The sequence below is a fragment of the Haliotis cracherodii genome, unplaced genomic scaffold, assembly GCF_022045235.1.
Source record: "Haliotis cracherodii isolate W230 unplaced genomic scaffold, xgHalCrac1.p SCAF_5, whole genome shotgun sequence".
Classification (NCBI taxonomy): Eukaryota; Metazoa; Mollusca; class Gastropoda; order Lepetellida; family Haliotidae; genus Haliotis; species Haliotis cracherodii.
The window spans coordinates 65045841-65069648 of record NW_027266308.1 but is presented as its reverse complement, the minus strand read 5'-3'; the positions used below and the strand labels follow the sequence as shown (position 1 = coordinate 65069648).

The 23808-nt window shown below is 43.2% G+C and overlaps 2 protein-coding genes across 2 annotated transcripts; both read left to right on the top strand.

Moving 5' to 3' along the window:
* The first annotated feature begins 13146 nt into the window (after positions 1–13146).
* On the top strand, positions 13147–18896 carry LOC139443833 (barrier-to-autointegration factor-like). Its single transcript, XM_071224736.1, has 2 exons — positions 13147–13296; positions 18750–18896. The coding sequence occupies exons 1-2, from the start codon at positions 13147–13149 to the stop codon at positions 18894–18896; spliced, it is 297 nt and encodes a 98-aa protein (XP_071080837.1).
* A 980-nt stretch (positions 18897–19876) lies between these two features.
* LOC139443832 (uncharacterized) lies at positions 19877–20614 on the top strand. The gene has a single exon (XM_071224735.1). The coding sequence runs from the start codon at positions 19877–19879 to the stop codon at positions 20612–20614; it is 738 nt and encodes a 245-aa protein (XP_071080836.1).
* Positions 20615–23808: the final 3194 nt, after the last annotated feature.

Genomic DNA, 23808 nt, shown 5'->3' with positions numbered 1-23808 from the left:
GAGGGGCCCTCCACTAGTCAGCCCAAGTGGTGGGACCAGGAATGTGAGATTCTCAAAGGTGAAAAATATAAGTGTTTAGACAAGTTTAGATTATCTGGTTCTAACATTAACTTCAAGAATTACATTTTATCAAGAAATAAATTTAAGAATGCATGTAAACAAAAAAAAAGCCAGATATGACATGGCGGATAAACCAGATGTAATGCGGGTGATAAATAATGCGGGTGTGACCACACGGGACTTATGGAAATTCATCAAACGCTACAACAGGCAATTGCAAGGGAGGTCTGGCAGTGAAGCAATTTCACCAGAGGAATGGTATGATCATTTTTCATCACTGCTCAACAACAGTAACTTTGATACTGATCCTGACTTCTGTGAACATGTATATAAGTTTGTCAGGGATAATGAAGATCACACAGCCTGTTGTGACAATGTTGAGGGTGTACAAGTTTTAGATAAGACTATTACTATGGAGGAAATTAGATCTGTAATTAATGATCTCCCCAATGGCAAAGCGCCAGGACCTGATGGAATTTTAAATGAACATTTAAAAAGTGTATCTCATATACTTTTACCATATATCCACAGGTTATTTAACAAGATATTATCTGTTGGAGTTTACCCATCACAATGGACAGAGGCAATAATATTTCCTATTCATAAAAAGGTGAAAAAACAGATCCTAATAATTATAGGGGAATATCTTTGTTATCAGTAATTGGAAAGGCCTTTACCAAAATACTAAGTAATAGACTTGTTGGCTGGTGTGAAGAAAAAGAAAAGCTGTATGAGGAACAAGCTGGCTACAGAAATGGATATAGCACCATAGACAATATATTTGTATTACAATCAGTTATTCAGAAATACCTCTCCAAGTCAAAAGGGGGCTGCTATTGTTTATTCATAGACTTTTCGAAGGCATTCGACAGTGTCCAGCACCATTTATTGAAATATGTACTTTTACAAAAAGGTGTTAAAGGTAAATTGTTCACAGTTATTTCATGTCTGTATAGTCAGCTAAAATCATGTGTTCTAGTTAACAAGTCATCACTGTCTGAGTTCTTTGAGTGTACAATAGGAACCAGGCAAGGGTGTATGATAAGCCCACTGTTATTCACCCTGTTTTTGAATGAGCTAGTAGATAATTACAGGTTTAATGATTGCAAGGGTATTTTTGTCAATGAGTATGCTGAAAACATCACTTTGATAATGTTTGCAGATGATATTGCTAATGTTGGAGATTCTGTTAGAAGGTTACAGCACCAGATAAATTGTTTAGCAGGATTTTGCAATCTGTATGGGATGAGGGTTAATTTGGAGAAAACGAAAGTCATGGTATTCCGAAGAGGTGGTATAGTAACAAAAAAGGAAAAGTGGCATTATGATGGTATTCCTCTGGAAGCAGTATTGGCTTATAAGTATCTTGGCGTGTTTTTCACCCCTAAGCTCTCATGGAGTTTGACAAGAAGTACCCTGGCACAACAAGGAGAAAAAGCTCTGTTTATTTTGTTTGGATTCTTGAAAAAGTCTAAGCTTAACATTAAAGAGTCCTTGTTTCTATTTGATAGGATGGTTTCTCCAGTCTTATGTTATGCATCATGTGTTTGGGGATTTGAAAGTGTCCAAGTTATAGAAAATGTGCACTGCAAATTTCTTAGGAAAGTTCTCCATGTTAATTCAAACACTCCAGCAGCAGTCTTGTATGGGGAGCTGGGACGGTATCCATTACATGTAACAACCATGTTCACTTCAATTAAGTATTGGTTGAAAATATTAAACATGTCCACAAATAGGTATCCTAAGGCTTGCTATCTGATGTTATATCAGTTAGATGGGGCTGGTAGAGCCACATGGGCAACTAGAATAAAATATCTGTTGAACAGACTTGGATTTGGTCTAGTTTGGTTTGAACAGGGTGTTGGTGACATAACCCATTTCCTTAGAATTTGTAGGGAAAGGTTGCAGGATTGTTGGAATCAAACATGGGCACTATCTATAAGTGAAACAAGTAAGCTTTATAATTATTCCATTATTAAATCAGTGTTGGAGCCTGAAAGGTATTTGCACAATATGAAGAGTAAAAATTTAAGAATTGTTCTTAGTCGATTCAGATGTGGTAACCACAAACTGGCTGTTGAAATTGGGCGGTGGGGAGGTGTTGCTAGAGAGGATAGAGTATGTAAATATTGTTTTGATAATCTGAGTGTATCAATTGTGGAGGATGAAGTTCATTTTATTACATCATGTTACTTGTATAACAAGTTCAGAAATATGCTTTTGCCAAGTATTTGCACTAGTAATCTTTGTACTCTCGACAAATTTGAGAGAGTTATGACAGATAATTCTTTGTCAGAATCTTTAGCACTCTATATTGTTAAATGCACTCAGGCAAGGCAGGTTTATCTCATAGGTTAAAGGGAGACAACTTTATATAAAGTTTATGAATGCTTCACCTCCTCTTGATGATTATAGTAGATCTCTTCTTAATGATTGTAATTGTTGTTTGTAACTTAAAATTGTTGTGACTTGATTATATACAAATGTACTCTGGGCTGGAGGCCTTTATTACAGGATAAAAGAGTCTTGAAGCTTCACACAATCTACCATCGACACTTATATTTAGGTGGATGTGTCTGCATGCGAGTATGTGTATGCGATTATGTGTATGGATACACGAGGGTTGGCGTGATATAGTGAGGTGGGTTTGTCTGTATGTGAGTATGTGCAAGGATACACGAGACTTGGCATGATATAGTGAGATGGGTGTGTCTGTATGTGAGTATGTGTAAGGATACACGAGGCTTGGCGAGATATAGTGAGGTGGATGTGTCTGCATGTGAGTATGTGTATGCGATTATCCTGCGATATGCCAAGGAGATGCACGGGCCACCGAGCCGTGGACGCCCGTGCCTATAATAAAAACAGAAGATGAGATTGGGTTAAATGGCCGAGGGTGTGCAGGTACTAGCGGGCTACTAAGCTGCTAATTGTGTATACCAAAATGCTACCGTTGCCATGGCCACTAGCGTGGCCAACGGCGATTCGCAGCTAGCGCTGCTGGCCTGAGACTGCTACCACTGTCCGGCCCCCACAGTAGCATATTTAAAAGCTACCATTGCTTGTCAACTACCACACTGCCAAAAGCAGCTCCTGCTGCTGGCCTAAGTCAGACTACCGCTGCCCGGCCCCAGGTAGCCGGCCAAAGCAGATCCCACTGCCTGGCCCCATTAGCAAAACCATTGTGCGACTACAGCCGCGGACCCAACTGTCAGCTACCACTTGACAAGACGACTTCCGCCGCCGGTCCCATATACGTGGCAATTGTTTGCCCCAAAGTATGTTATTTTACAATTCCCCGGATGAAAAGCAGGTAGCCTTAAGCACGAGTATTAATTTGGAAGCAAGTTAATTTGTTACTAGCAGTGTAGCCCACAAGAACCCCACCACAAAGCACCAGAGTGCTACCCCACACCCACGGCCACGCAATACGCGGAGATAGCATTGTTGCCCCGCTTGCCTATGTACTGAAAAGAAACACTAACCGGTGGAGATAACATCCTTACTGGCGCAAAACAAGCGCCAGGGCATGCAATAAATTGTCCGTAAACACGCACAGTCCTTTGTCACTGAGGTGGACGCCATCCCAGGCGTACCATGTCTTGTCTGATGCCCGGATCTGGGATGGTGACACTATTGTACTGCTGAGCTCTTTGACTCGGTTGGCCAGTCAGCAGTTGATATTCTTCCGCATCCCCTCGATCTTTAGTGGATCCCTGGCATCGTGCCAGTAGCAAATGGGCAGCATTGAGGATACGATGATCTTGATGTCAGGAAGCTGGAGTTGTATCCGAAGGATTGATGCCACCATGTCAAGGTAGAGTTGGCTGCCCTTGACTGAGCACAGGTCGTTAGAGCCCAGGTGAATGATGAGGGCTCAGGGGCTGCGCCGTGTCGCCTTGACCTGTGCATCAAGAATGGTGTCCAGCTCCTTCCACCTCATCCCCCCTCGTGCCAGCCATAGCATCCTCGGTTGGTTCGGACTGATGCCCTTCAGGAGCAAGTACTGCTGTGCCCTGGCCATGTAGCTGGATCCCACCATCCAAACTGTAAACAATAAAAAGGGTAGTAAGTGCCATGACAGACTATTTGAATTAATTGTGCAACATTGAATTTGTTGGTAAGCGTATGTAAGCATTGTAGCAATCTGATTTCCACCTGCCGTATTGTTGTATGAGGTGTTCATGGCTGCTGATGTGGCTGCCCCAATGCAGAAGGAGTACGAAGAATAGCAAGCCGTGTTTATGTTGCTGTGCGCTAAGGCCTTTTTTAGGACTGCCTGGAATTGGTACCTTGTAACAGGGGAATGGTCGAAATGAACGAATGCATGTTGTGGGCCGGAGGGGCGCGCCTCCAGGTAGTGCTTGATGGCGACTACCGGACATAGCGGATTTCCTGGTATAGATGACATTGTAACTGTTGTCCCCATCCTGTACTGATCAGACATTGAGTGTGGTAGGTGGACTGAAAACTGCTGGGGGTTGCTCGAGAAGCTTAGATTCTGGATGGCGCAACCTGTTTTTGAGGGTCCAGTTTGGACCAGCTCGCTAACCCTAAAGAAACCGAAGAAGGCTGTGCAGTAGACTGCCTTGAACAGTCTGGCTTTATATGCTGATGAGCATACGTGTGGCAGATTTTTGGTTACTACCTGCAGCATATCTGCAGTGATCGGTTTTCTGGTGTCTGGTCGGCCCGCTGATTTGTGTAAGCCTGTTAAAATCTTGCCCTCCAGGAAATGGTTTGTACAGTAGGTGAGCCCGTGGAATTTGTGCTGTGAAGACAGCACTGCAATGTAAGTCTTGACTGTGTTAGGGGAGTGGTGAGTGACTGACAGATAAGCAATAAAGTTTACAACCTGATCCAGCGGGACTGGCCACACCTCTTGTAGCTTGTGTGTGGACCGGAACTGGTGCAAGGCATTGATGCCTGTTTAGTAAGTGGTCCATATATTTGTAGACAGAGATTGTTGTAGGAATCTGCTTACTTCCTGCCACAGATCAGCCATATGTTGCACAGTATAGGTGTGGGGTTCTGGTGCGCGGCTGGTGCTGCCTCTCGGAAGCGTTTAAGCTGAAACCTCGAGAGAGCATCGGCAATAGTGTTAGCAGTGGAACATACATACTTTGCATTAAACATAATATTATATCAGAGGCACTGCAGGATTAGGCGACGGAGTAGGCTCATCACTCTGGGGGCCTTGGTAGACTGTTTGTTGATTATTGCTACGACAGCTTGGTTGTCGCAGTAAAAGAGGACCTATTTGTTTGCGAGTTGCTTGCCCCAAAGTTGGATGGCCAGTGTGATGGGGAACAGCTCCAGGAGCGCTAAGTCCCGTGTAGTTCCATCCCTCATCCACTGGGTAGGCCATGCGCCGTTAAACCATTTGCCCTGCATGTAGGCCCCAAAGCCGGCACCACCCGCTGCGTCTGAAAACAGCTGGAGGAAATTGCTGTCTACCCATAGTTGGTCCTGAAACACTGAAATGCCGTTATAACTCATAAGAAATGTTAACCACATTTGTAGGTCTTCCTTGACCCAGCTGGTAATCCTAATGTGGTGATATGGTTGCTTACCTTTGCTAAGCAGATCGATTAGCCTTCGGCCGAATGCCCTTGCCATTGGTATAGTCCTGCACATAAAGTTAAGCTTGCCTATGAGGGACTGAAGGGCAGGACAGGATGTCTTGGATTTCCCTTGTCGCCTCCTTGATCTTGGTCTCTGGGATTCTGATCTGCATTGCACTGGTGTCAATTTCCAGCCCTAAGAATGTCAGTTTGGTCGTGGGGCCCACCGTCTTGTCGTGCGCAATAGGGACCCCCTGCTGTTCTAGTATATTCACGGATCCGTTGAGGTTGTCTGAGCAGTGGCTGGTGCCTGCTGTGCCCCCCGTTAGGCCGTTAGGAAGTCATCCAGGTAATGCATGATCTGACTCGTTGGTATATGTGATTGCATGCACCATTGCAAGAAAGTACTAAACGTTTCAAATAAGATATGGAGCAGCCAAATGGTAAGCATTTATCGAAATAGAACTCACCTTCGAATCTGATGCCTAGCAGCTCGAAATCGGATGGGTGGACTGGTATAATTCTTAAGGCCGACTGAATGTCGAATTTTGCTAGTAGTGCTCCCTTTTCCAGTTGTTGAACCATATGAGTAGCCTCATCAAATCTGGCATACACAACGGAACAGGCCTCTGTGTCTATGAAGTCGTTTACAGGTTTACCCCTGGGATAGGATAGATGGGGAATTAGACGGAATTCCTCCGCATGCTTACCCAGATGCTGACCATAGCCTGGCTGCTTCTTGGGCACCAGGCCTATTGGGGATACTTGGAGGTTGTCCAGGGGGGTGTCCTTGAAGGGGCCCGCCATCCTGCCAAGGTCGACTTCCTTTTGTAGTTTTTGTTTCACGTAGCCTGCCGTGTCTTGGTGCGTGGCCGATCGCAAGTTTCGTGCAAGGCGACCCGTGCGGCTTCCCTGGAACTCGAACTTAAAACCAAAGCCAAACCTAAAACCTACCCATAAATAATTTGCATCTCTGTAATTGACCCTAGCATATTGGCGTAACCAGGGTGCCATTTCATTGATATCCACGGGGGAAAGGGCCATTGAATTTACCTGCCTTGATGGCTGGTTTTCTGTTAGGGAAAGGCTGATTGGGCTTGTATGGGGTCGGCTGGACCCCATTCCCTCGAAAGCAGGTCCTAGAGCTGTGGGAATGTTTGCCACACGTACCGCATTTGTGAGTGTACTTGCAGTTGACCCTGCTACAGCCAAATTTATTGAAATCCCAGCATACCTGACTGGCGATGTCCCCCTGTACGCGTGTCACTGCGCCCCGTCCGCCTGATACTGGTTGTCGTACCAGCTGTGTGACCATGTACTTCAGCCACAACTCCCCGTCGATATTGTCCCAGCGTCGTGCGGGGTCCCTTGACATTCTGTGTCGGAATTGTTGGTCGTAGGATGATAGTGAGGTGGGTGTGTCTGTATGTGAGTATGTGTAAGGATACACGAGAGTTGACGTGATATAGTGAGGTGGATGTGTCTGCATGTGAGTATGTGTAAGGAGAAACGAGGGATGGCGTGATATAGTGAGGTGGATGTGTATGTGAGAATGTGTACGGACACACGAGGCTTGGCGTGATATAGTGAGGTGGGTGTTCATGTGAGTATGTGTACGGATACACGAGGCTTGGTGTGATATAGTGAGGTGGATGTGTCTCTATGTGAGTATGTGCAAGGATACACGACAGTTGGCGTGATATAGTGAGGTGGGTGTTTATTTGAGCATGTGTAATGATTCACTTGGGTTAGCTTGAGATAGTGAGGTGGATGTATATGTGAGTATATGTATGGATACAGGAGGCTTTGCGTGATATAGTGAGGTGGGTGTGTCTGCATGTGAGTATCTGTAAGGATACAGGAGGGTTGGCGTGATATAGTGAGGTGGGTGTCTCTGTATGTGAGTATGTGTAAGGATACACGACAGTTGGCGTGATATAGTGAGGTGGATGTGTCTGCATGTAAGTATGTGTATGGATACAGGAGGGTTGTCGTGATATAGTGAGGTGGGTGTGTCTGTATGTGAGTATGTGCAAGGATACACGAGGCTTGGCGTGATATAGTGAGGTGGATGTGTCTGTATGTGAGTATGTGTAAGGATACACAACAGTTGGCGTGATATAGTGAGGTGGATGTGTCTGCATGTAAGTATGTGCAAGGATTCACGAGGATTGGCGTGATATACTGAGGTGGATGTGTCTGTATGTGAGTATGTGTATGGACACACGAGGCTTGGCGTGATTTAATGAGGTGGATGTGTCTGTATGTAAGTATGTGTAAGGAAGAAGGAGGCTTAGCGTGATATAGTGAGGTGGGTGTGTCTGTATGTGAGTATGTGAAAGGATACACGAGGCTTGGCGTGATATAGTGAGGTGGATGTGTCTGTATGTGAGTATGTGCAAGGATACACGAGGCTTGGCGTGATATAGTGAGGTGGGTGTGTCTGTATGTGAGTATGTGCAAGGATACACGAGAGTTGGCGTGATCTAGTGAGGTGGATGTGTCTGTATGTGAGTATGTGTAAGGATACACAACAGTTGGCATGATATAGTGAGGTGGATGTGTCTGCATGTAACTATGTGCAAGGAGGAACTAGGCTTGGCGTGATATAGTGAGGTGGGTGTGTCTGTATGTGAGTATGTGAAAGGATACACGAGGCTTGGCGTGATATAGTGAGGTGGATGTGTCTGTATGTGAGTATGTGTAAGGAGGAACTAGGCTTGGCGTGATATAGTGAGGTGGTTGTGTCTGTATGTGAGTATGTGTAAGGATACTTAACAGTTGGCGTGATATAGTGAGGTGGATGTGTCTGCATGTAAGTATGTGTATGGATACAGGAGGCTTGGCGTGATATAGTGAGGTGGGTGTGTCTGTATGTGAGTATCTGTAAGGATACACAACAGTTGGCGTGATATAGTGAGGTGGATGTGTCTGCATGTAAGTATGTGTATGGATACAGGAGGGTTGTCGTGATATAGTGAGGTGGGTGTGTCTGTATGTGAGTATGTGCAAGGATACACGAGGCTTGGCGTGATATAGTGAGGTGGGTGTGTCTGTATGTGAGTATGTGTAAGGATTCACGAGGCTTGGCGTGATATAGTGAGGTGGGTGTGTCTGTATGTGAGTATGTGTAAGGATACACGACAGTTGGCGTGATTTAGTGAGGTGGATGTGTCTGTATGTGAGTATGTGTAAGGAGGAACTAGGCTTGGCGTGATATAGTGAGGTGGGTGTGTCTGTATGTGAGTATGTGTAAGGATACTTAACAGTTGGCGTGATATAGTGAGGTGGATGTGTCTGCATGTAAGTATGTGTATGGATACAGGAGGCTTGGCGTGATTTAGTGAGGTGGGTGTGTCTGTATGTGAGTATGTTTAAGGATACACGACAGTTGGCGTGATATAGTGAGGTGGATGTGTCTGCATGTAAGTATGTGTATGGATACAGGAGGGTTGTCGTGATATAGTGAGGTGGGTGTGTCTGTATGTGAGTATGTGCAAAGATACACGAGGCTTGGCGTGATACAGTGAGGTGGATGTGTCTGTATGTGAGTATGTGTAAGGATACACGACAGTTGGCGTGATATAGTGAGGTGGATGTGTCTGCATGTAAGTATGTGCAAGGATTCACGAGGATTGGCGTGATATAGTGAGGTGGATGTGTCTGTATGTGAGTATGTGTAAGGATACACGAGGCTTGGCGTGATATAGTGAGGTGGATGTGTCTGTATGTGAGTATGTGCAAGGATACACGAGGCTTGGCGTGATATAGTGAGGTGGATGTGTCTGTATGGGAGTATGTGTAAGGATACACAACAGTTGGCGTGATATAGTGAGGTGGATGTGTCTGCATGTAAGTATGTGCAAGGATTCACGAGGCTTGGCGAGATATAGTGAGGTGGATGTGTCTGCATGTGAGTATGTGTAAAGATACACGAGCCTCTGGGTGATATAGTGATGTGGGGGTGTGTGTGAGTATGTGTATGGACACACGAGGCTTGGCGAGATATAGTGAGCTGTATGTGTCTACATATGAGATTGTTAAAGGATACACCAGGCTTGGCGTGATATAGTTAGATTGATGTGTATATGAGTATGTGTACGGACACACGAGGTTTGGCGTGATATAGTGAGGTGGGTGTATATGTGAGTATGTGTAAGGTTGCACTAGGGTTGGCGTGATATAGTGAGGTGGATGTGTCTTCATGTGAGTATGTGTACGGATACACGAGGCTCAGGGTGATATAGTGAGGTGGGTGTGTATGTGAGTATGTGTAAGGTTGCACTAGGCTTGGCGTGATATAGTGAGGTGGATGTGTCTTCATGTGAGTATGTGTACGGACACACGAGCCACTGGGTGATATAGTGAGGTGGGTGTGTATGTGAGTATGTGTATGGAACAACGAGAGTTGGCATGATATAGTGAGGTGGATATGTCTGTATGTGAGTATGTGTAAAGATACACGAGCCTCTGGGTGATATGGTGATGTGGGGGTGTATGTGAGTATGTGTATGGATACATTAGGCTTGGCGTGATATAGTGAGGTGGATGTGTCTGTATATGAGTTTGTTAAAGGATACACGAGGCTTGGCGTGATATCGTTAGGTGGATGTGTCTGCATGTGAGTTTGTTTATGGATACACGAGGCTTGGCGTGATATAGTGAGCTTGATGTGTCTGCATATGAGTTTGTTTAAGGATACACGAGGCTTGGCGTGATATCGTTAGGTGGATGTGTATGCATGTGACTATGTTACGGATACACGAGGCTTGGCGTAATATAGTGAGGTGGATGTGTATGTGAGGATGTGTATGGATACACGAGGCCTGGTGTGTTATAGTTAGTTGGATGTGTCTTCATGTGAGTATGTGTGAGGTTGCACTAGGGTTGGCGTGATATAGTGAGGTGGGTGTGTATGTGAGTATGTGTAAGGTTGCACTAGCCTTGGCGTGATATAGTGAGGTGGATGAGTCTTCATGTGAGTATGTGTACGGACACACGAGCCTCTGGGTGATATAGTGAGGTGGGTGTGTCTGTATGTGAGTATGTGTATGGAAACACGAGAGTTGGCGTGATATAGTGAGGTGGATATGTCTGTATGTGAGTATGTGTAAAGATACACGATCCTCTGGTGATATGGTGATGTGGGGGTGTATGTGAGTATGTGTATGGATACACGAGGCCTAGTGTGATATAGTGAGCTGGATGTGTATGTGAGTATGTGTACGGATACACGAGGCCTGGTGTGTTATAGTTAGTTGGATTTGTCTTCATGTGAGTATGTGTGAGGTTGCACTAGGGTTGGCGTGATATAGTGAGGTGGGTGTGTATGTGAGTATGTGTAAGGTTGCACTAGGGTTGGCGTGATATAGTGAGGTGGATGTGTCTTCATGTGAGTATGTGTACGGATACACGAGACTCAGGGTGATATAGTGAGGTGGGTGTGTATGTGAGTATGTGTAAGGTTGCACTAGCCTTGGCGTGATATAGTGAGGTGGATGAGTCTTCATGTGAGTATGTGTACGGACACACGAGCCTCTGGGTGATATAGTGAGGTGGGTGTGTCTGTATGTGAGTATGTGTATGGAAACACGAGAGTTGGCGTGATATAGTGAGGTGGATATGTCTGTATGTGAGTATGTGTAAAGATACACGATCCTCTGGTGATATGGTGATGTGGGGGTGTATGTGAGTATGTGTATGGATACACGAGGCCTAGTGTGATATAGTGAGCTGGATGTGTATGTGAGTATGTGTACGGATACATGAGGCTTGGCGTGATATAGTGAGGTGGATTTGTCTGCATTTGAGAATGTGTACGGAAACATGAGGCTTGGCGTGATATAGTGAGGTGGATGTGTCTGCATTTGAGAATGTGTACGGATACACGAGGCTTGGCGTGATATAGTGAGGTGGATGTGTCTGCATTTGAGAATGTGTACGGGTACACGAGGCTTGGCGTGATATTGTGAGGTGGATGTGTCTGCATTTGAGAATGTGGACGGGTACACGATGCTTTGCGTGATATAGTGAGCTGTGTCAGTATTGCCGTTTATTAATTTCGCAAGAGCCTGTTGATTCGTACTAGAAGAAATATCGATATATGTTTTACAAATCCTATGGGTGATCGATCGGCAGCTATATTTTATAAATCGATATTTAGGCTATCAATGTATTTATACGCACGTTTTTGTGTGTGAAAATGCTTAATATATTTAAAAGGGGTTTTCGTAGCAAAAAGGAAACCTCTTTTCAACAAATCAGAATGAAGTCTTCTTCAGTGTCATGGTAGAATAGTATTTAAACTCACTTTAAATGATAATGAGAGAATTATTAATACCACATATGCCACAGTGTCAGTAGTCTGTAATATCTCCCTGGAGTTTGATATAGTGACAGAGCCTGACCTAGCATGACAAATCTGCAGTCAGTACACTGGGCGCATGGCCATCCTATATAATTGGGTACCGCAGCATAGAACGATTCACGGGGACACAATTAACACCCTTTGAAACATATAATCTAATCTAATTGTGACTGCCACATCGATGAAGGATAGTTCAATATTGTACGAAGACACTTTGCTACCATGGTCCAGAGATATTCTGCTACCCCCATAGAAGTAGTGACCATTGAGGATGTGTCTCACATGTTATACAATCAATGCAGGAGATGAGGTTGAATTGGGCTTAACGTTGCGTCCAAGATTATTGCACTTATATAGCGACGTGCATGAATACCCTACTCAGACACAGTATACTGACTCCGAGCCGAACAGTCGGGGTAGTGGGGCAGCGTCGTACCACAATTGTATATACTGCTTCAAATAATAACTTTTTTAATAAGATTTTAATTTAGTTGACAATTGACAAGACGAAGGCTGTTTTTTTGGTTTGAAATATTTTCAACACTGAATAATCAGTTAAGAACTGCACTTTTGATTTTGTCATTTCCTTGCTTGAAACCGCACTTTAAAACTCACGACGGAGTATATCTTTTCATAAAAAGCATTAACATTTAGTATTCACTGTTTATATGTGTTCATTTAAGATTGTTTTGGCGTTTACTCTATGAAGGCTCAGACTACACCAGACTAATGACTGTGATAGGCCACTGAGATAATATGGCACCATTTAACATGGATACTTTACCCACACACAGTGTAGTAGCTCCGCAGGCCTTGTTTCAACCCCTTATTTCCGAGGGTAACAAGTACCTGCTTTTAACGTCTTCTGTTATGAAGATGCTGGGGACATATGACATGTATGATGACATAAATACACACGATACAACTGTCTCAATAACCCCCCACACACACACACACACACACACACACACACACACCACCACCACCACCACCCCACCAAACACACACACATCTTCTTCCGCCCAGGGTAGCAGAAAGCCCATGACACATATGCCAGAACTAATCAGTAGATCTTAGAGTTTGTAGGGAAAATATCATACTTCTCACTCACACATTCACTCTAGTAATACTGACACTTGCTTCAGATCAGTCATCATGTCAAGAAATACAAATCAAAACGCCGCGACCACATCAGAAAAAAAGAGAAACTTTATGAAAGAGCCCATGGGTGAGAAAGATGTGACAGCCTTGCCTGCAATCGGTGAGATAAGCGGAGAAAAGCTTAAGGCTAAAGGATATGGGAAGGTAAGGTTGGAGAGAGAGAGAGAGAGAGAGAGAGAGAGAGAGAGAGAGAGAGAGAGAGAGAGAGAGAGAGAGAGAGAGAGAGAGAGAGAGAGAGAGAGAGAGAGTCTACCCAGCTCCCTTAGTTCTCCTCCCCCAACCCGATCGGCAAATCTCAAATTCTATATAAGCAACCCCTAAAGCCCCCTCTTGGGTTGCACACACCACTTTCCCCACTTTCGGAAACACATTAAATGGCCGGGCCGGGTCCGTGTGCGAAATATGCATCTGTCGGAAGGCGCACGTTAAATTTCCAAAGTAAGTAAAACGGAATCACCTGAACTAATTTCGCTTTCTGTTGATTCAACATCTGTTTTAGAAACAACCAGCTCACAAACAATTTCTCAGGATCAATCTCAGTCAGCACAAAAACAACAATCTGAAACAACTGTCAAGCAAGTCATAAAGAACAAACCCAAACCCAGAACAGTATCAAAAACGTATCAGAGTGGTAGACCCTCAAAAAGATCAGACAACCAGATCCTAATATTTAACATGTTTGGATCCCTTGAGGATAAGGATGTGTCCGACAACAGCCACCATAGGACACATTGCCTGTCGCCTTCAAAGAAAGGCCGGGGTAGATCCCCAATTAAAATTCTTAAAAGGTAATGTCTTCACACATTATACAATGGAACTGTAGACGACTCCGAAACAATTTTAATGATTAACAACTTAACTCAAGATTTCAATAAATCAGCATTATGTTTGCAGGAAACTTACCTAAAATCCACAGACAAATTTGATTTCAGACATTATGATTGCTACCATTGCTTCTCTCTTCCTGGTGAGAAGGCTACTGGGGGATCTTCTATTTTGGTGTGTCAAAGCCCTATTCATAGCCAAGTTCCGCTAAATACCCCTCTTCAGGCAGTTGCTGTGCGTGTACGCTATATATTGCTTTTACTTTGTGTTCACTCTATATTCCGCCATCATATTCTCTACGTCAGTCAGATCTCCAGGCCCTTTACGACCAACTCCCCAAACCCTGCATTATAATGGGAGATTTCAATGGCCATAATCCACTTTGGGGCAGTAATAACATCAATACAAAAGGTAAGATACTGGAGGATTTCCTTTTAAATAATGATTTATGTATTTCTAATGATAGCTCTAACACATATCTACATCCTGCAACAGGTTCATACTCCTCTCTGGATTTGTCTGTCGTGGATACCAATCTATTTAATGAATTCGAATGGTCAGTCCACAATGACCTTTGTGGAACTGACCACTTTCCCACTTTAATTTCAACCGTAAATCCAACTGATGCCCCACCATCATCAATATGGAATTTTACAAAGGCCAATTGGTCTTTATTTCAAACATTATGTACTGAAAGATTAAAGCCATAATTATTTCTAAATGATAATGATCCTATTGAAGTGTTTTCTGATGAATTAAACGTAATTGCTGATGAATGTATCCCGAAGTCCTCTACGGTTCCAGATATCCGTAAGCCATGGTTTAACATGGACTGCAAACAAGCTAGAAAGGCTAGGAAGAAGGCAGAAACATACCGTCACCATCCAACTGTCCATAACTTAAATCAATTTAAAATTTCGAACGCCAAGGCTCGTCGCACATTTAAACAAAATAAACGACAGTCAGGATAAACATATGTTTCTAAAATTAATTCACGAACGCCTATTTCAAAGGTTTGGAACATGGTTCAGAAAATTAAACGAAATGGGTCCAAATCCAATGTTCGCCATCTCAAGGAGGGTGACACTTTTCTAACAGATAAATCTGATATTGCTAATAAGTTAGGTGAAACATTAGCTCAACATTCCTCATCATCCAATTGTGTACCTAACTTTAAGAAATATAAGGAACAACAAGAAAAAAAGAAACTTAATTTTCACTCAGATAACGGTGAGGATTATAATGAAGTTTTTTCCATTCATGAGCTCCAAACCGCCCTTGGGCGAGCTCATGATACTGCTTCGGGGCCTGATAATATTCATTATCAGCTCCTTAAACATTTACCTGAATCGTGTTTAGAAACAATGCTCTTTGAAAACATTTGGACTTCTGGTAATTTTCCATCATCATGGCCAAATGCTACTGTCATTCCTATACCCAAGCCTGGTCGAGATCATACCGATCCCTCTAATTATCGGCCAATATCCCTTACTAGCTGCGTTTGTAAGACTATGGAACGTATGATAAATAATTGTTTAGTTTGGTACTTGGAAACCAACGATCTCATTATTAACATTCAATGTGGTTTCTGCAAAAAGCGTAGTACCATCGATCATTAAGTACGTTTAGAATCTTTTATAAAAAATTCCATAATAAATAAACAACATGCGGTATCAATATTGTTCGATCTCGAAAAGGCATGTGATACCACATGGAAGTATAGTATTCTAAAAGATCTACATGATTTTTGTTTCAGGGGCCGTTTGCCTCTATTTATATCTCAGTTTTTAAAAAATAGACAGTTTCAAGTTCGTGTGGGTTCAACCCTGTCTGACCATTACAATCAGGATCAGGGTGTCCCACAAGTCAGTATCTTGTCTGTAACTTTAGCATAAAGATAAACAGTTTGTCGAAGGTTTTAAACGGTTCACTTGATGGATCATTATTTGTGGATGATTTTAATGTTTCTTGTCGTTGTAAAAACATGCATACCATTGAAAGGCAACTACAATTGTGTTTAAACAAAATCCATAAATGGTGTCTTGAAAATGGCTTTAAATTTTCAAAAGCCAAGACCAACTTCATTCACTTTCGTAGGAAGTATAAGCCGCATAAGGACCATGATTTAGTTTTGGATGGTGCTCCTATCAAAGTTTTTAAAGAGGCCAAGTTTCTTCGTATTATTTTTTACAATCACTTGACTTTTCTGCCACACATAAATTATTTAAAAAACAAATGCCTGAAGGCTCTTGATATAATAAAAGTAGTTTCAAACGCAAAATGGTGAGGGGATCAGAAAACCCTCCTCCAACTGTACAGAGCCCTCATCCGCTCTAAACTTGATTACGGCTCCATCGTCTATGGTGGGGCATGTAAAAGCAATTTGAAAAAAATGGATTCTATTCATCATCAAGGCCTGAGGCTTTGTCTTGGCGCCCTTAGAACTTCTCCAATTCATAGTCTGTACGTGGAGGCTGACGAACCTTCACTTAAACAACATCGAGTTAAATCATCCTTGCAATATATTTCTAAATTACGTTCTTTGAAATCTTATCCAGCCTATGACTGTGTTTTAAACCCTCTTTACGAAGACCTCTATACAAAAAAATCATCACTTATGGCACCACTTGTCCTAAGAATACAATCGTCTATTTCTGCTGCTAAAATAAATCTTGAAAATATAGACCCCACCCAACTTTTGACTTCCCCGCCTTGGCAGTTGGTAAAACCAGAGGTAGATCTAACCTTAACTAAAATTTAGAAAATCTGAAACAAATCAACTAATTTTTTAACATGAATATAATCAATTGCGAAACAAATGTTATGCTTACTAATCTATATTTACAGATGGATCCAAGGATGGTGACGCAGTTGCAAGTGCCACCATCATTGGATCTAGGACTATATCATCTAGAATACCTGATAACTGTTCCATTTTTACAGCCGAATCAAACGCCATATTAACAGCACTGAAATACATTTGTAAACAATCAAACAAACAATTTATTATATTTTCTGACTCTCTTTCTTGTCTTCAGGTAATTACAAATCAATCTACCAAACATCCACTTTTAATCGAAATTCTTGAATTATATAATGAACTTGCTCCTGGCAAATACGACATCGTTTTTTCCTGGTTACCAAGCCATGTTGGCATCATTGGCAACACATTGGCTGACGCTGCAGCTAAAGCAGCACTCAACAAATCTGTGACACCACTTTTGCTCCTATACACTGATTACAAGCCAGTGATTAGATCTTATATTCGTGATCTAATGCAAAAGAAGTTGGACAGCCAAGTGTATCAATACATAACATGAAATAAAACCAAATATCGGTTACACCAACTTGGGTCGTCAGTCCAGATTTGATGAGGTCATTTTACAACGATGTCGTATTGGCCATAGTAGATATACACACGAATATTTATTAAAAGGTGAGGATCCTCCATTTTGTATCCCTTGTGTTGAAAGAATCACCGTCAAGTATGTCCTGCTTGATTGTGTTGATTTTTCCATCACAAGGGATAAATATTTCAAGGTTTCATCTATAGGGGATCTTTTTACTACGATTAGTTCTCATTTAACTTTTGACTTTTTAAAAGAAATAGAATTGTACCATAAGTATTGTTTATATGTTTTGTATAAATAAATAGCTCTTTAGAATTGGTAGAATTAAATCATATCGGAGATTGTTAGTGGCAGTATCCTCGAAGGGGGTTAAAGTACTGTAAAATTATTGTCCCCCTTAGAGGATATCGTAAGTCTCTGTCATTCAAAGAATATTTACTTCTACTACGTTTTTAAACGTAGAATATTTGTTATTTTAATTATGGCTAAAACTTACGTACAATCGCCAACAACTGAAGGGATGGTGTAAATCCTGCTGGGGAACCGTGTGGGTAGCAGAAGTATCGTAAGTCCCCACCGTCTCTAGTATAGTGACCCGACTTTGGTTGCTTGCGACCTATAGCCAGTTTTTAAATGTATTGATGAATAATAGGTTAATCTTTTAATTGTTCTCAACTAGTTTTACTTCTAAAACTGTGATAGTCTACTTATTATAATGTCCGTTGATGACATCTAAATTTAAATATTATTAATGCTCTTGTGACGATATGGCTGAAATATTGCCGATGTGACGTTAAATTTTAACTCACTCACTCACTCACTCACTATACATCTTGACAGGTCTTTATCATACACCTTATACATCTAGACAGGTCTTCGTCATACACCTTATACATCTAGACAGGTCTTAATCATACACTTTATACATCTAGAAAGGTCTTCGTCATACACCTTATACATCTGGACAGATCTTTATCATACACCTTATACATCTAGACAGGTCTTCGTCATATACCTTATACATCTGGACAGGTCTTCGTCATACACCTTATACATCTGGACAGGTCTTCGCCATACACCTTATACATCTGGACAGGTCTTCGCCATACACCTTATACATCTAGACAGGTCTTTATCATACACCTTATACATCTTGACAGGTCTTCGTCATACACCTTATACATCTGGACAGGTCTTTGCCATACACCTTATCCATCTAGACAGGTCTTTATCATACAGGTTAAACAACTGGACATGTTTAAGACCTCGTTAGGATAGACAGGTAAAATTTTCTACAAAATATCTGAAACCCGTGGTGGTGATTATTTCTGAGTGCATGTTTGTCTTTGGGACACTGCATCGCACGTTTTTAATTGTTACGTATTGCTCACAACGATGTGTCAGTTGTTTTATTCATTTCAGGCGAAGAACGTGTATGGTGTATATCTTCTTCCTGGGACAGATAAGAATAAGTTCGTGAGAACTATTGTGGACAAAACTGGCATCCGTGTACAGGAGGCTGAGAAGTGCTACGATGCTCTGGAGGAATATCATACAAACCATTCCTGAGCTGTAGCTGATCTACTTCTTCTCATGCACTTGGCCTGGTCCATTGCATGAAAAACAATTTCTTGTCATATCCACAGGGAGAATCTGTTCACAGATGATAACTTGTTGGACACTGTATTGAAACAATAAAGAAGTTGTTGAAATGGGAATATGATTTCATTTTTGAACAACACACATGTTTGCTATTGTTTAACGTAATTAAGTTCATCCAAATAATCACTTTCTGCATTTTATTATGATTTCACACTCAGCAGCATTGTCGTATTTAGTAACGGTATATGTGTTGACAGAATACATGCATAATAATATACAGTCAAACATCTTCCAGTCAGGGCTCAGATGGATAGACAACCTCACCCACGTGTCTTTTGACATCAAATATATAAAAAAGGTTGAAGACTTAGAGGCTTGGGGAGGTGTTTCCAACAGTTATCGACGAGTGTTGATCAGTTTGGTATAAAGACACGAGGGTGAGATTCTTTCTATCATCAAAAATGGCACTTCCACCTTTTTCAGTTTGTAAACGACCCGTGAAGATCCGGGGTAGAATAAGTCTTCGGCAACCCATGCTTGCTGTATAAGGTGACTGTGCTTGTCGTAAGAGGCGACTAACGGGATCGGGTGGTTGGGCTCGCTGACTTGGTTGATGCATGTCATCGTATTCATATTGCGTGGATCGATGCTCATGATGTCAATCACTGGATTGTCTAGTCCAGATTCGATTATTTACAGACCACCATCATATAGCTTTGTACAGTTTGTAAACAGTATCAACCAGTGCCTTAATTGAGTGTCGAACTAACCAGCTTTAGTGGCAGAGAGAAGTGGTGTCATGTGATTGTAACTTCATGTAACCCATGACGTCACAATGGTCTAGAAGGAAATCATCGCCGAAATTAACACGCTTTAAAACAATGCATACCATAATCTCTTGCACTCAAGCTTAAATGATAACCAATTAATGCAGAAGAAGATTAAAGATGAATCAAGATAAAGTATGTAACCCCTTAATCGTGCTCCTCCCCAATTGCCCCTCCTCCATCTCCCCTGTGCCCTCCCCCATTGCATCTAAGCTCCAACCATCTCAACACAGTCAATCCCATCTGCACCCGAGGCCCCTGTCACTACAGCCCCTCCCTATCTTACAACAGCTTACCCCCATCCCACCTCCCCATCTTACCACACACCCTCCCCATCTCACCACAGACCCTCCTCATCTAACCACAGACCCTCCCCATCTAACCACAGACCCTCCCTATCTCACCACAGACCCTCCCCATCTCACCACAGACACTCCCCATCTCACAATAGACCCGTCCCATCTCACCACAGACCCTCCCTATCTCACCACAGACCTTCCCCATCTCACCACAGCCCTCCCCATCTCACCACAGACCCTCCCTATCTCACCACAGACCTTCCCCATCTCACCCCAGCCCCCCTCCCATCTCACCACAGCCCCTCCCCATCTCACCACAGCCCCTCCCCATCTAACCACAGACCCTCCCATCTCACCACAGCCCCCCTCCCATCTCACCACTGTTCCTCCCATCTCACCACAGACCCTCCGCATCTCACCACAGTCCCTCCCATATCACCAAAGACCCTCCACATCTCACCATAGTCCCTCTCATCTCACCACAGCCCCTCCCCATCTCACCACAGACCCTCCTATCTCACCAGTCCCTCCAATCTCACCACAGACCCTCCCTATCTAACCACAGTCCTTCCCCATCTCACCACAGCCCTCCCCCATTTCACCAAAGACCCTCCCCATCTCACCACAGACCCTCCCTATCTCACCACAGACCTTCCCCATCTCACCACAGCCCCCTCCCATCTCACCACAGACCCGTCCCATCTCACCACAGACCCTCCCCATCTCACCACAGTCCTTCCCCATCTCACCACAGACCCTCCCCATCTAAACACAGTCCACACCATCTCACCACTGTTCCTCCCATCTCACCACAGGCCTCCCAATCTCACCACAGTCCTTCCCCATATCACCACAGCCACTCCCCATCTCACCACAGCCTCTCACCACAGTCCACCCGATCTCACCACTGTTCCTCCCATCTCACCACAGACCCTCTCCATCTCACCACAGACCCTCCCCATCTCACCACAAACCCTCCCTTTCTCACCACAGACCCAGGAGCGGTCGGGTAGCCTAGTGGTTAAAGCGTTCGCTCGTCACGCCGAAGGGTTCGATTCCCGACATGGGTACAATGTGTGAAGCCATATTTCTGGTGTCCCCCGCCGTGATATTGCTGGAATATAGCTAAAAGCGGCGTAAAACCATACTCACTCACTCACTCACCACAGACCCTCCAAATCTAACCACGTGTGTATGTATATGGGGATGTCTTTTCGCACATTAGATCAAAGGGAGGATTATGGAAAGGGGGCGATACCTCGTGATGACGTCACAAAATGGCGGTCATAACCTACGTTGTTGTGTTTGGGGGATTGTCCCTATGGCGATCGTCATTTTGGGTGGTCGTGTGACGTCATAGAATAGCGGGTGTAACGTCGCGTGATCAATCCTTATAGGGGTCAGTGTTGTGTGACGTTATAGTATCGTGGGTGTAAGATCGTGTGACCATTTCCTAAGGATGTGTGTGTGTGACGTCGTACAACGCATTCTACTCCTGACGTCACAACATGGTGATCATCGGCATCATGGGGTTACGTGTGTAACATCGCGTGACCTTTCCCAACGGATGTGTGTGACGTCGCACAACGTATTCTACTCGTGCCGTCACAACACGGCCTCAATAACCGTGGTTTCTAGTGTTTGCAACAACGCTTACGGTCAAAAGGTCAACAGTTTACTGTATATATACCGGAAGCGGTTACGAACGGAAACACTGACAGTGAGTTGGGGCAAGTCTAATGTTGTTATGTACCTGGTAAGTATCGGTAAGCGATCGACTGTTTAGTACACGTTGCTAGTATATGTGATTAGATTGCGAGCGTGTAACCGAGCTCTGGTAGGGTAGTTTGTGTCTAGATCTCGAATAAACGAGTTGTGGTGTTACGATATTTCGGTATTCTGATGGTGGTCGTTATGTTGTGCGTGTCTCGTCAACCGCAGCAAGCATTATCTTAGATGTGTGGCATCGAAAAATGACCGACAAAACCGGACAACAGTGTGTGTGGTCCGATCGTGTCTGACATATTGTAACGTCGCTGTACATCGTATTTCAGCGAATCAATGAATAAACTAGAGAGGGTTGTATTCTCGATTACCGTCAGACTCGTTTTTACCTCATAAATACGCAATAGGCAAACATTACAGCATTACAAATTTTGAAGGAGGTCTGTAAATGTCGTGCGTCTATATAAAGCCCTCTACAATACTAGACCGTAAGACAAATGTATTTAGACACTCAAAAAAGAACCCGAGTGTCGTCCCTGACCGTGTAAAGCTCTCTACAATACAAGGCGGTAACACAGCGGTATTCTACCGGAATGTAGAAACATATCATGGGACGTAGAAAACGGTAAAGCAGTAAGAGTAGTATTAGGAAGTGTTGAGTCGCGTTGTTTACCTCATATCATAAATACCCAGCGGGCAAGCAGTGAATAAAATGTTTTGAAGGAAGTCTGTGAATGTCGTACTGTCTATGTAAAGCTCTCTACAATACAAGACCGTAAGACAAATGTATTTAGACACTGAAGCAAAAAAAGAATCAAATGTCCCGTCTATGTAAAGCTCTCCACAATACAAGACTGTAAGGCAGTGATATTCTACCAAACAATATCTATAAATAAACATCGCTTCGTGCTGCTTATGTAAAGCTCTCTAGAGTACTCGACTGTATGAAGGCGATATTCTACAAATAATGGCTGAACCACCCAAAACATACCCCACGAGGTAAACAACGGCAACACTTTCAAAACATTACATATCACATTACAAAATATTTTTTGACAAGTCGTCCTCTCACATATACATCGTGAATAAACAATGCATTATTGAACATTAATACAGTCTCTGTACTAAGAGCACGCAACACTATATCAACCACAAGAAACCCTGGGGTACTATTTATCACACAGTAGTGTAAATTCTTCCTGCCCTCGTGTCAACATCATAGTCGAAACTACTAGGACAGGTAATTTTCAGGAAAGCACGAGGGCGCAAACCTGTTGTGTTCAAAGTTAATGTCATCTTCAGCACTCCACTTCCACAATCTCAGACCGCACCAAGCACACACAACCTTGTCCGAATGTCGGTATAATAAAACCCTTTCCTGGCCAGATGTGTACCCTTCTGAACAAGTTGCTTAGTTGTCCCAGTTTATTCCTTTCTCCAACCATCTGCGACTTACAGGTATCGTATATTGGGTAGGACTCTAGAATATGCGACTCTCAGGCGTAGAATGGTTTTCACAGACCACCTTTCAGCGAGGGCGTGTTCTTAGAGGGGCGGGCCTAACTTCCCCGCATCGGTGAGCGGGGAAAGGATGATAGCAAAAGGCGAAATTTAATGTTAAATAGGTGTGTGATTGCGCGTAATAATAGTCCTAAACTCAGTTCAATCAAGCACTCAAGATAACCACATGCACTCAGCATGACAGGCCGAGCATATCGCTACAAGCACTAACAGGCGAAATACCCCTGGATCTACGCCCGGAACATCTAACAATAAATTACTGGGCCTGAACCCAACAAAACCAACAAATCCAACAGATCCTTCAAAGTAGCATAAGCCCCAAACTCCAAGCCCTAGCCCGCAAAAACCCTCAATAAACACCAATCTTTCAACGCTTAATAAATTACCTAAATAAAAACAGCACCAAATAACATCTTCACTCCCAAACTCCAAACCCGCAAATCGACATATATCTCTCTCCACCAGACTAAATAAAGAAACTGATCCAAATACCGCTCAATCCATCAC

Coding starts and splice junctions, on each gene's coding strand:
- LOC139443833 (XM_071224736.1), top strand. CDS start 13,147: ATGTCAAGAAATACAAATCAAAACGCCGCGACCACATCAGAAAAAAAG. Junction 13,297..18,749: donor AGGCTAAAGGATATGGGAAG/GTAAGGTTGGAG, acceptor TATTCATTTCAG/GCGAAGAACGTGTATGGTGT.
- LOC139443832 (XM_071224735.1), top strand. CDS start 19,877: ATGAATCAAGATAAAGTATGTAACCCCTTAATCGTGCTCCTCCCCAAT.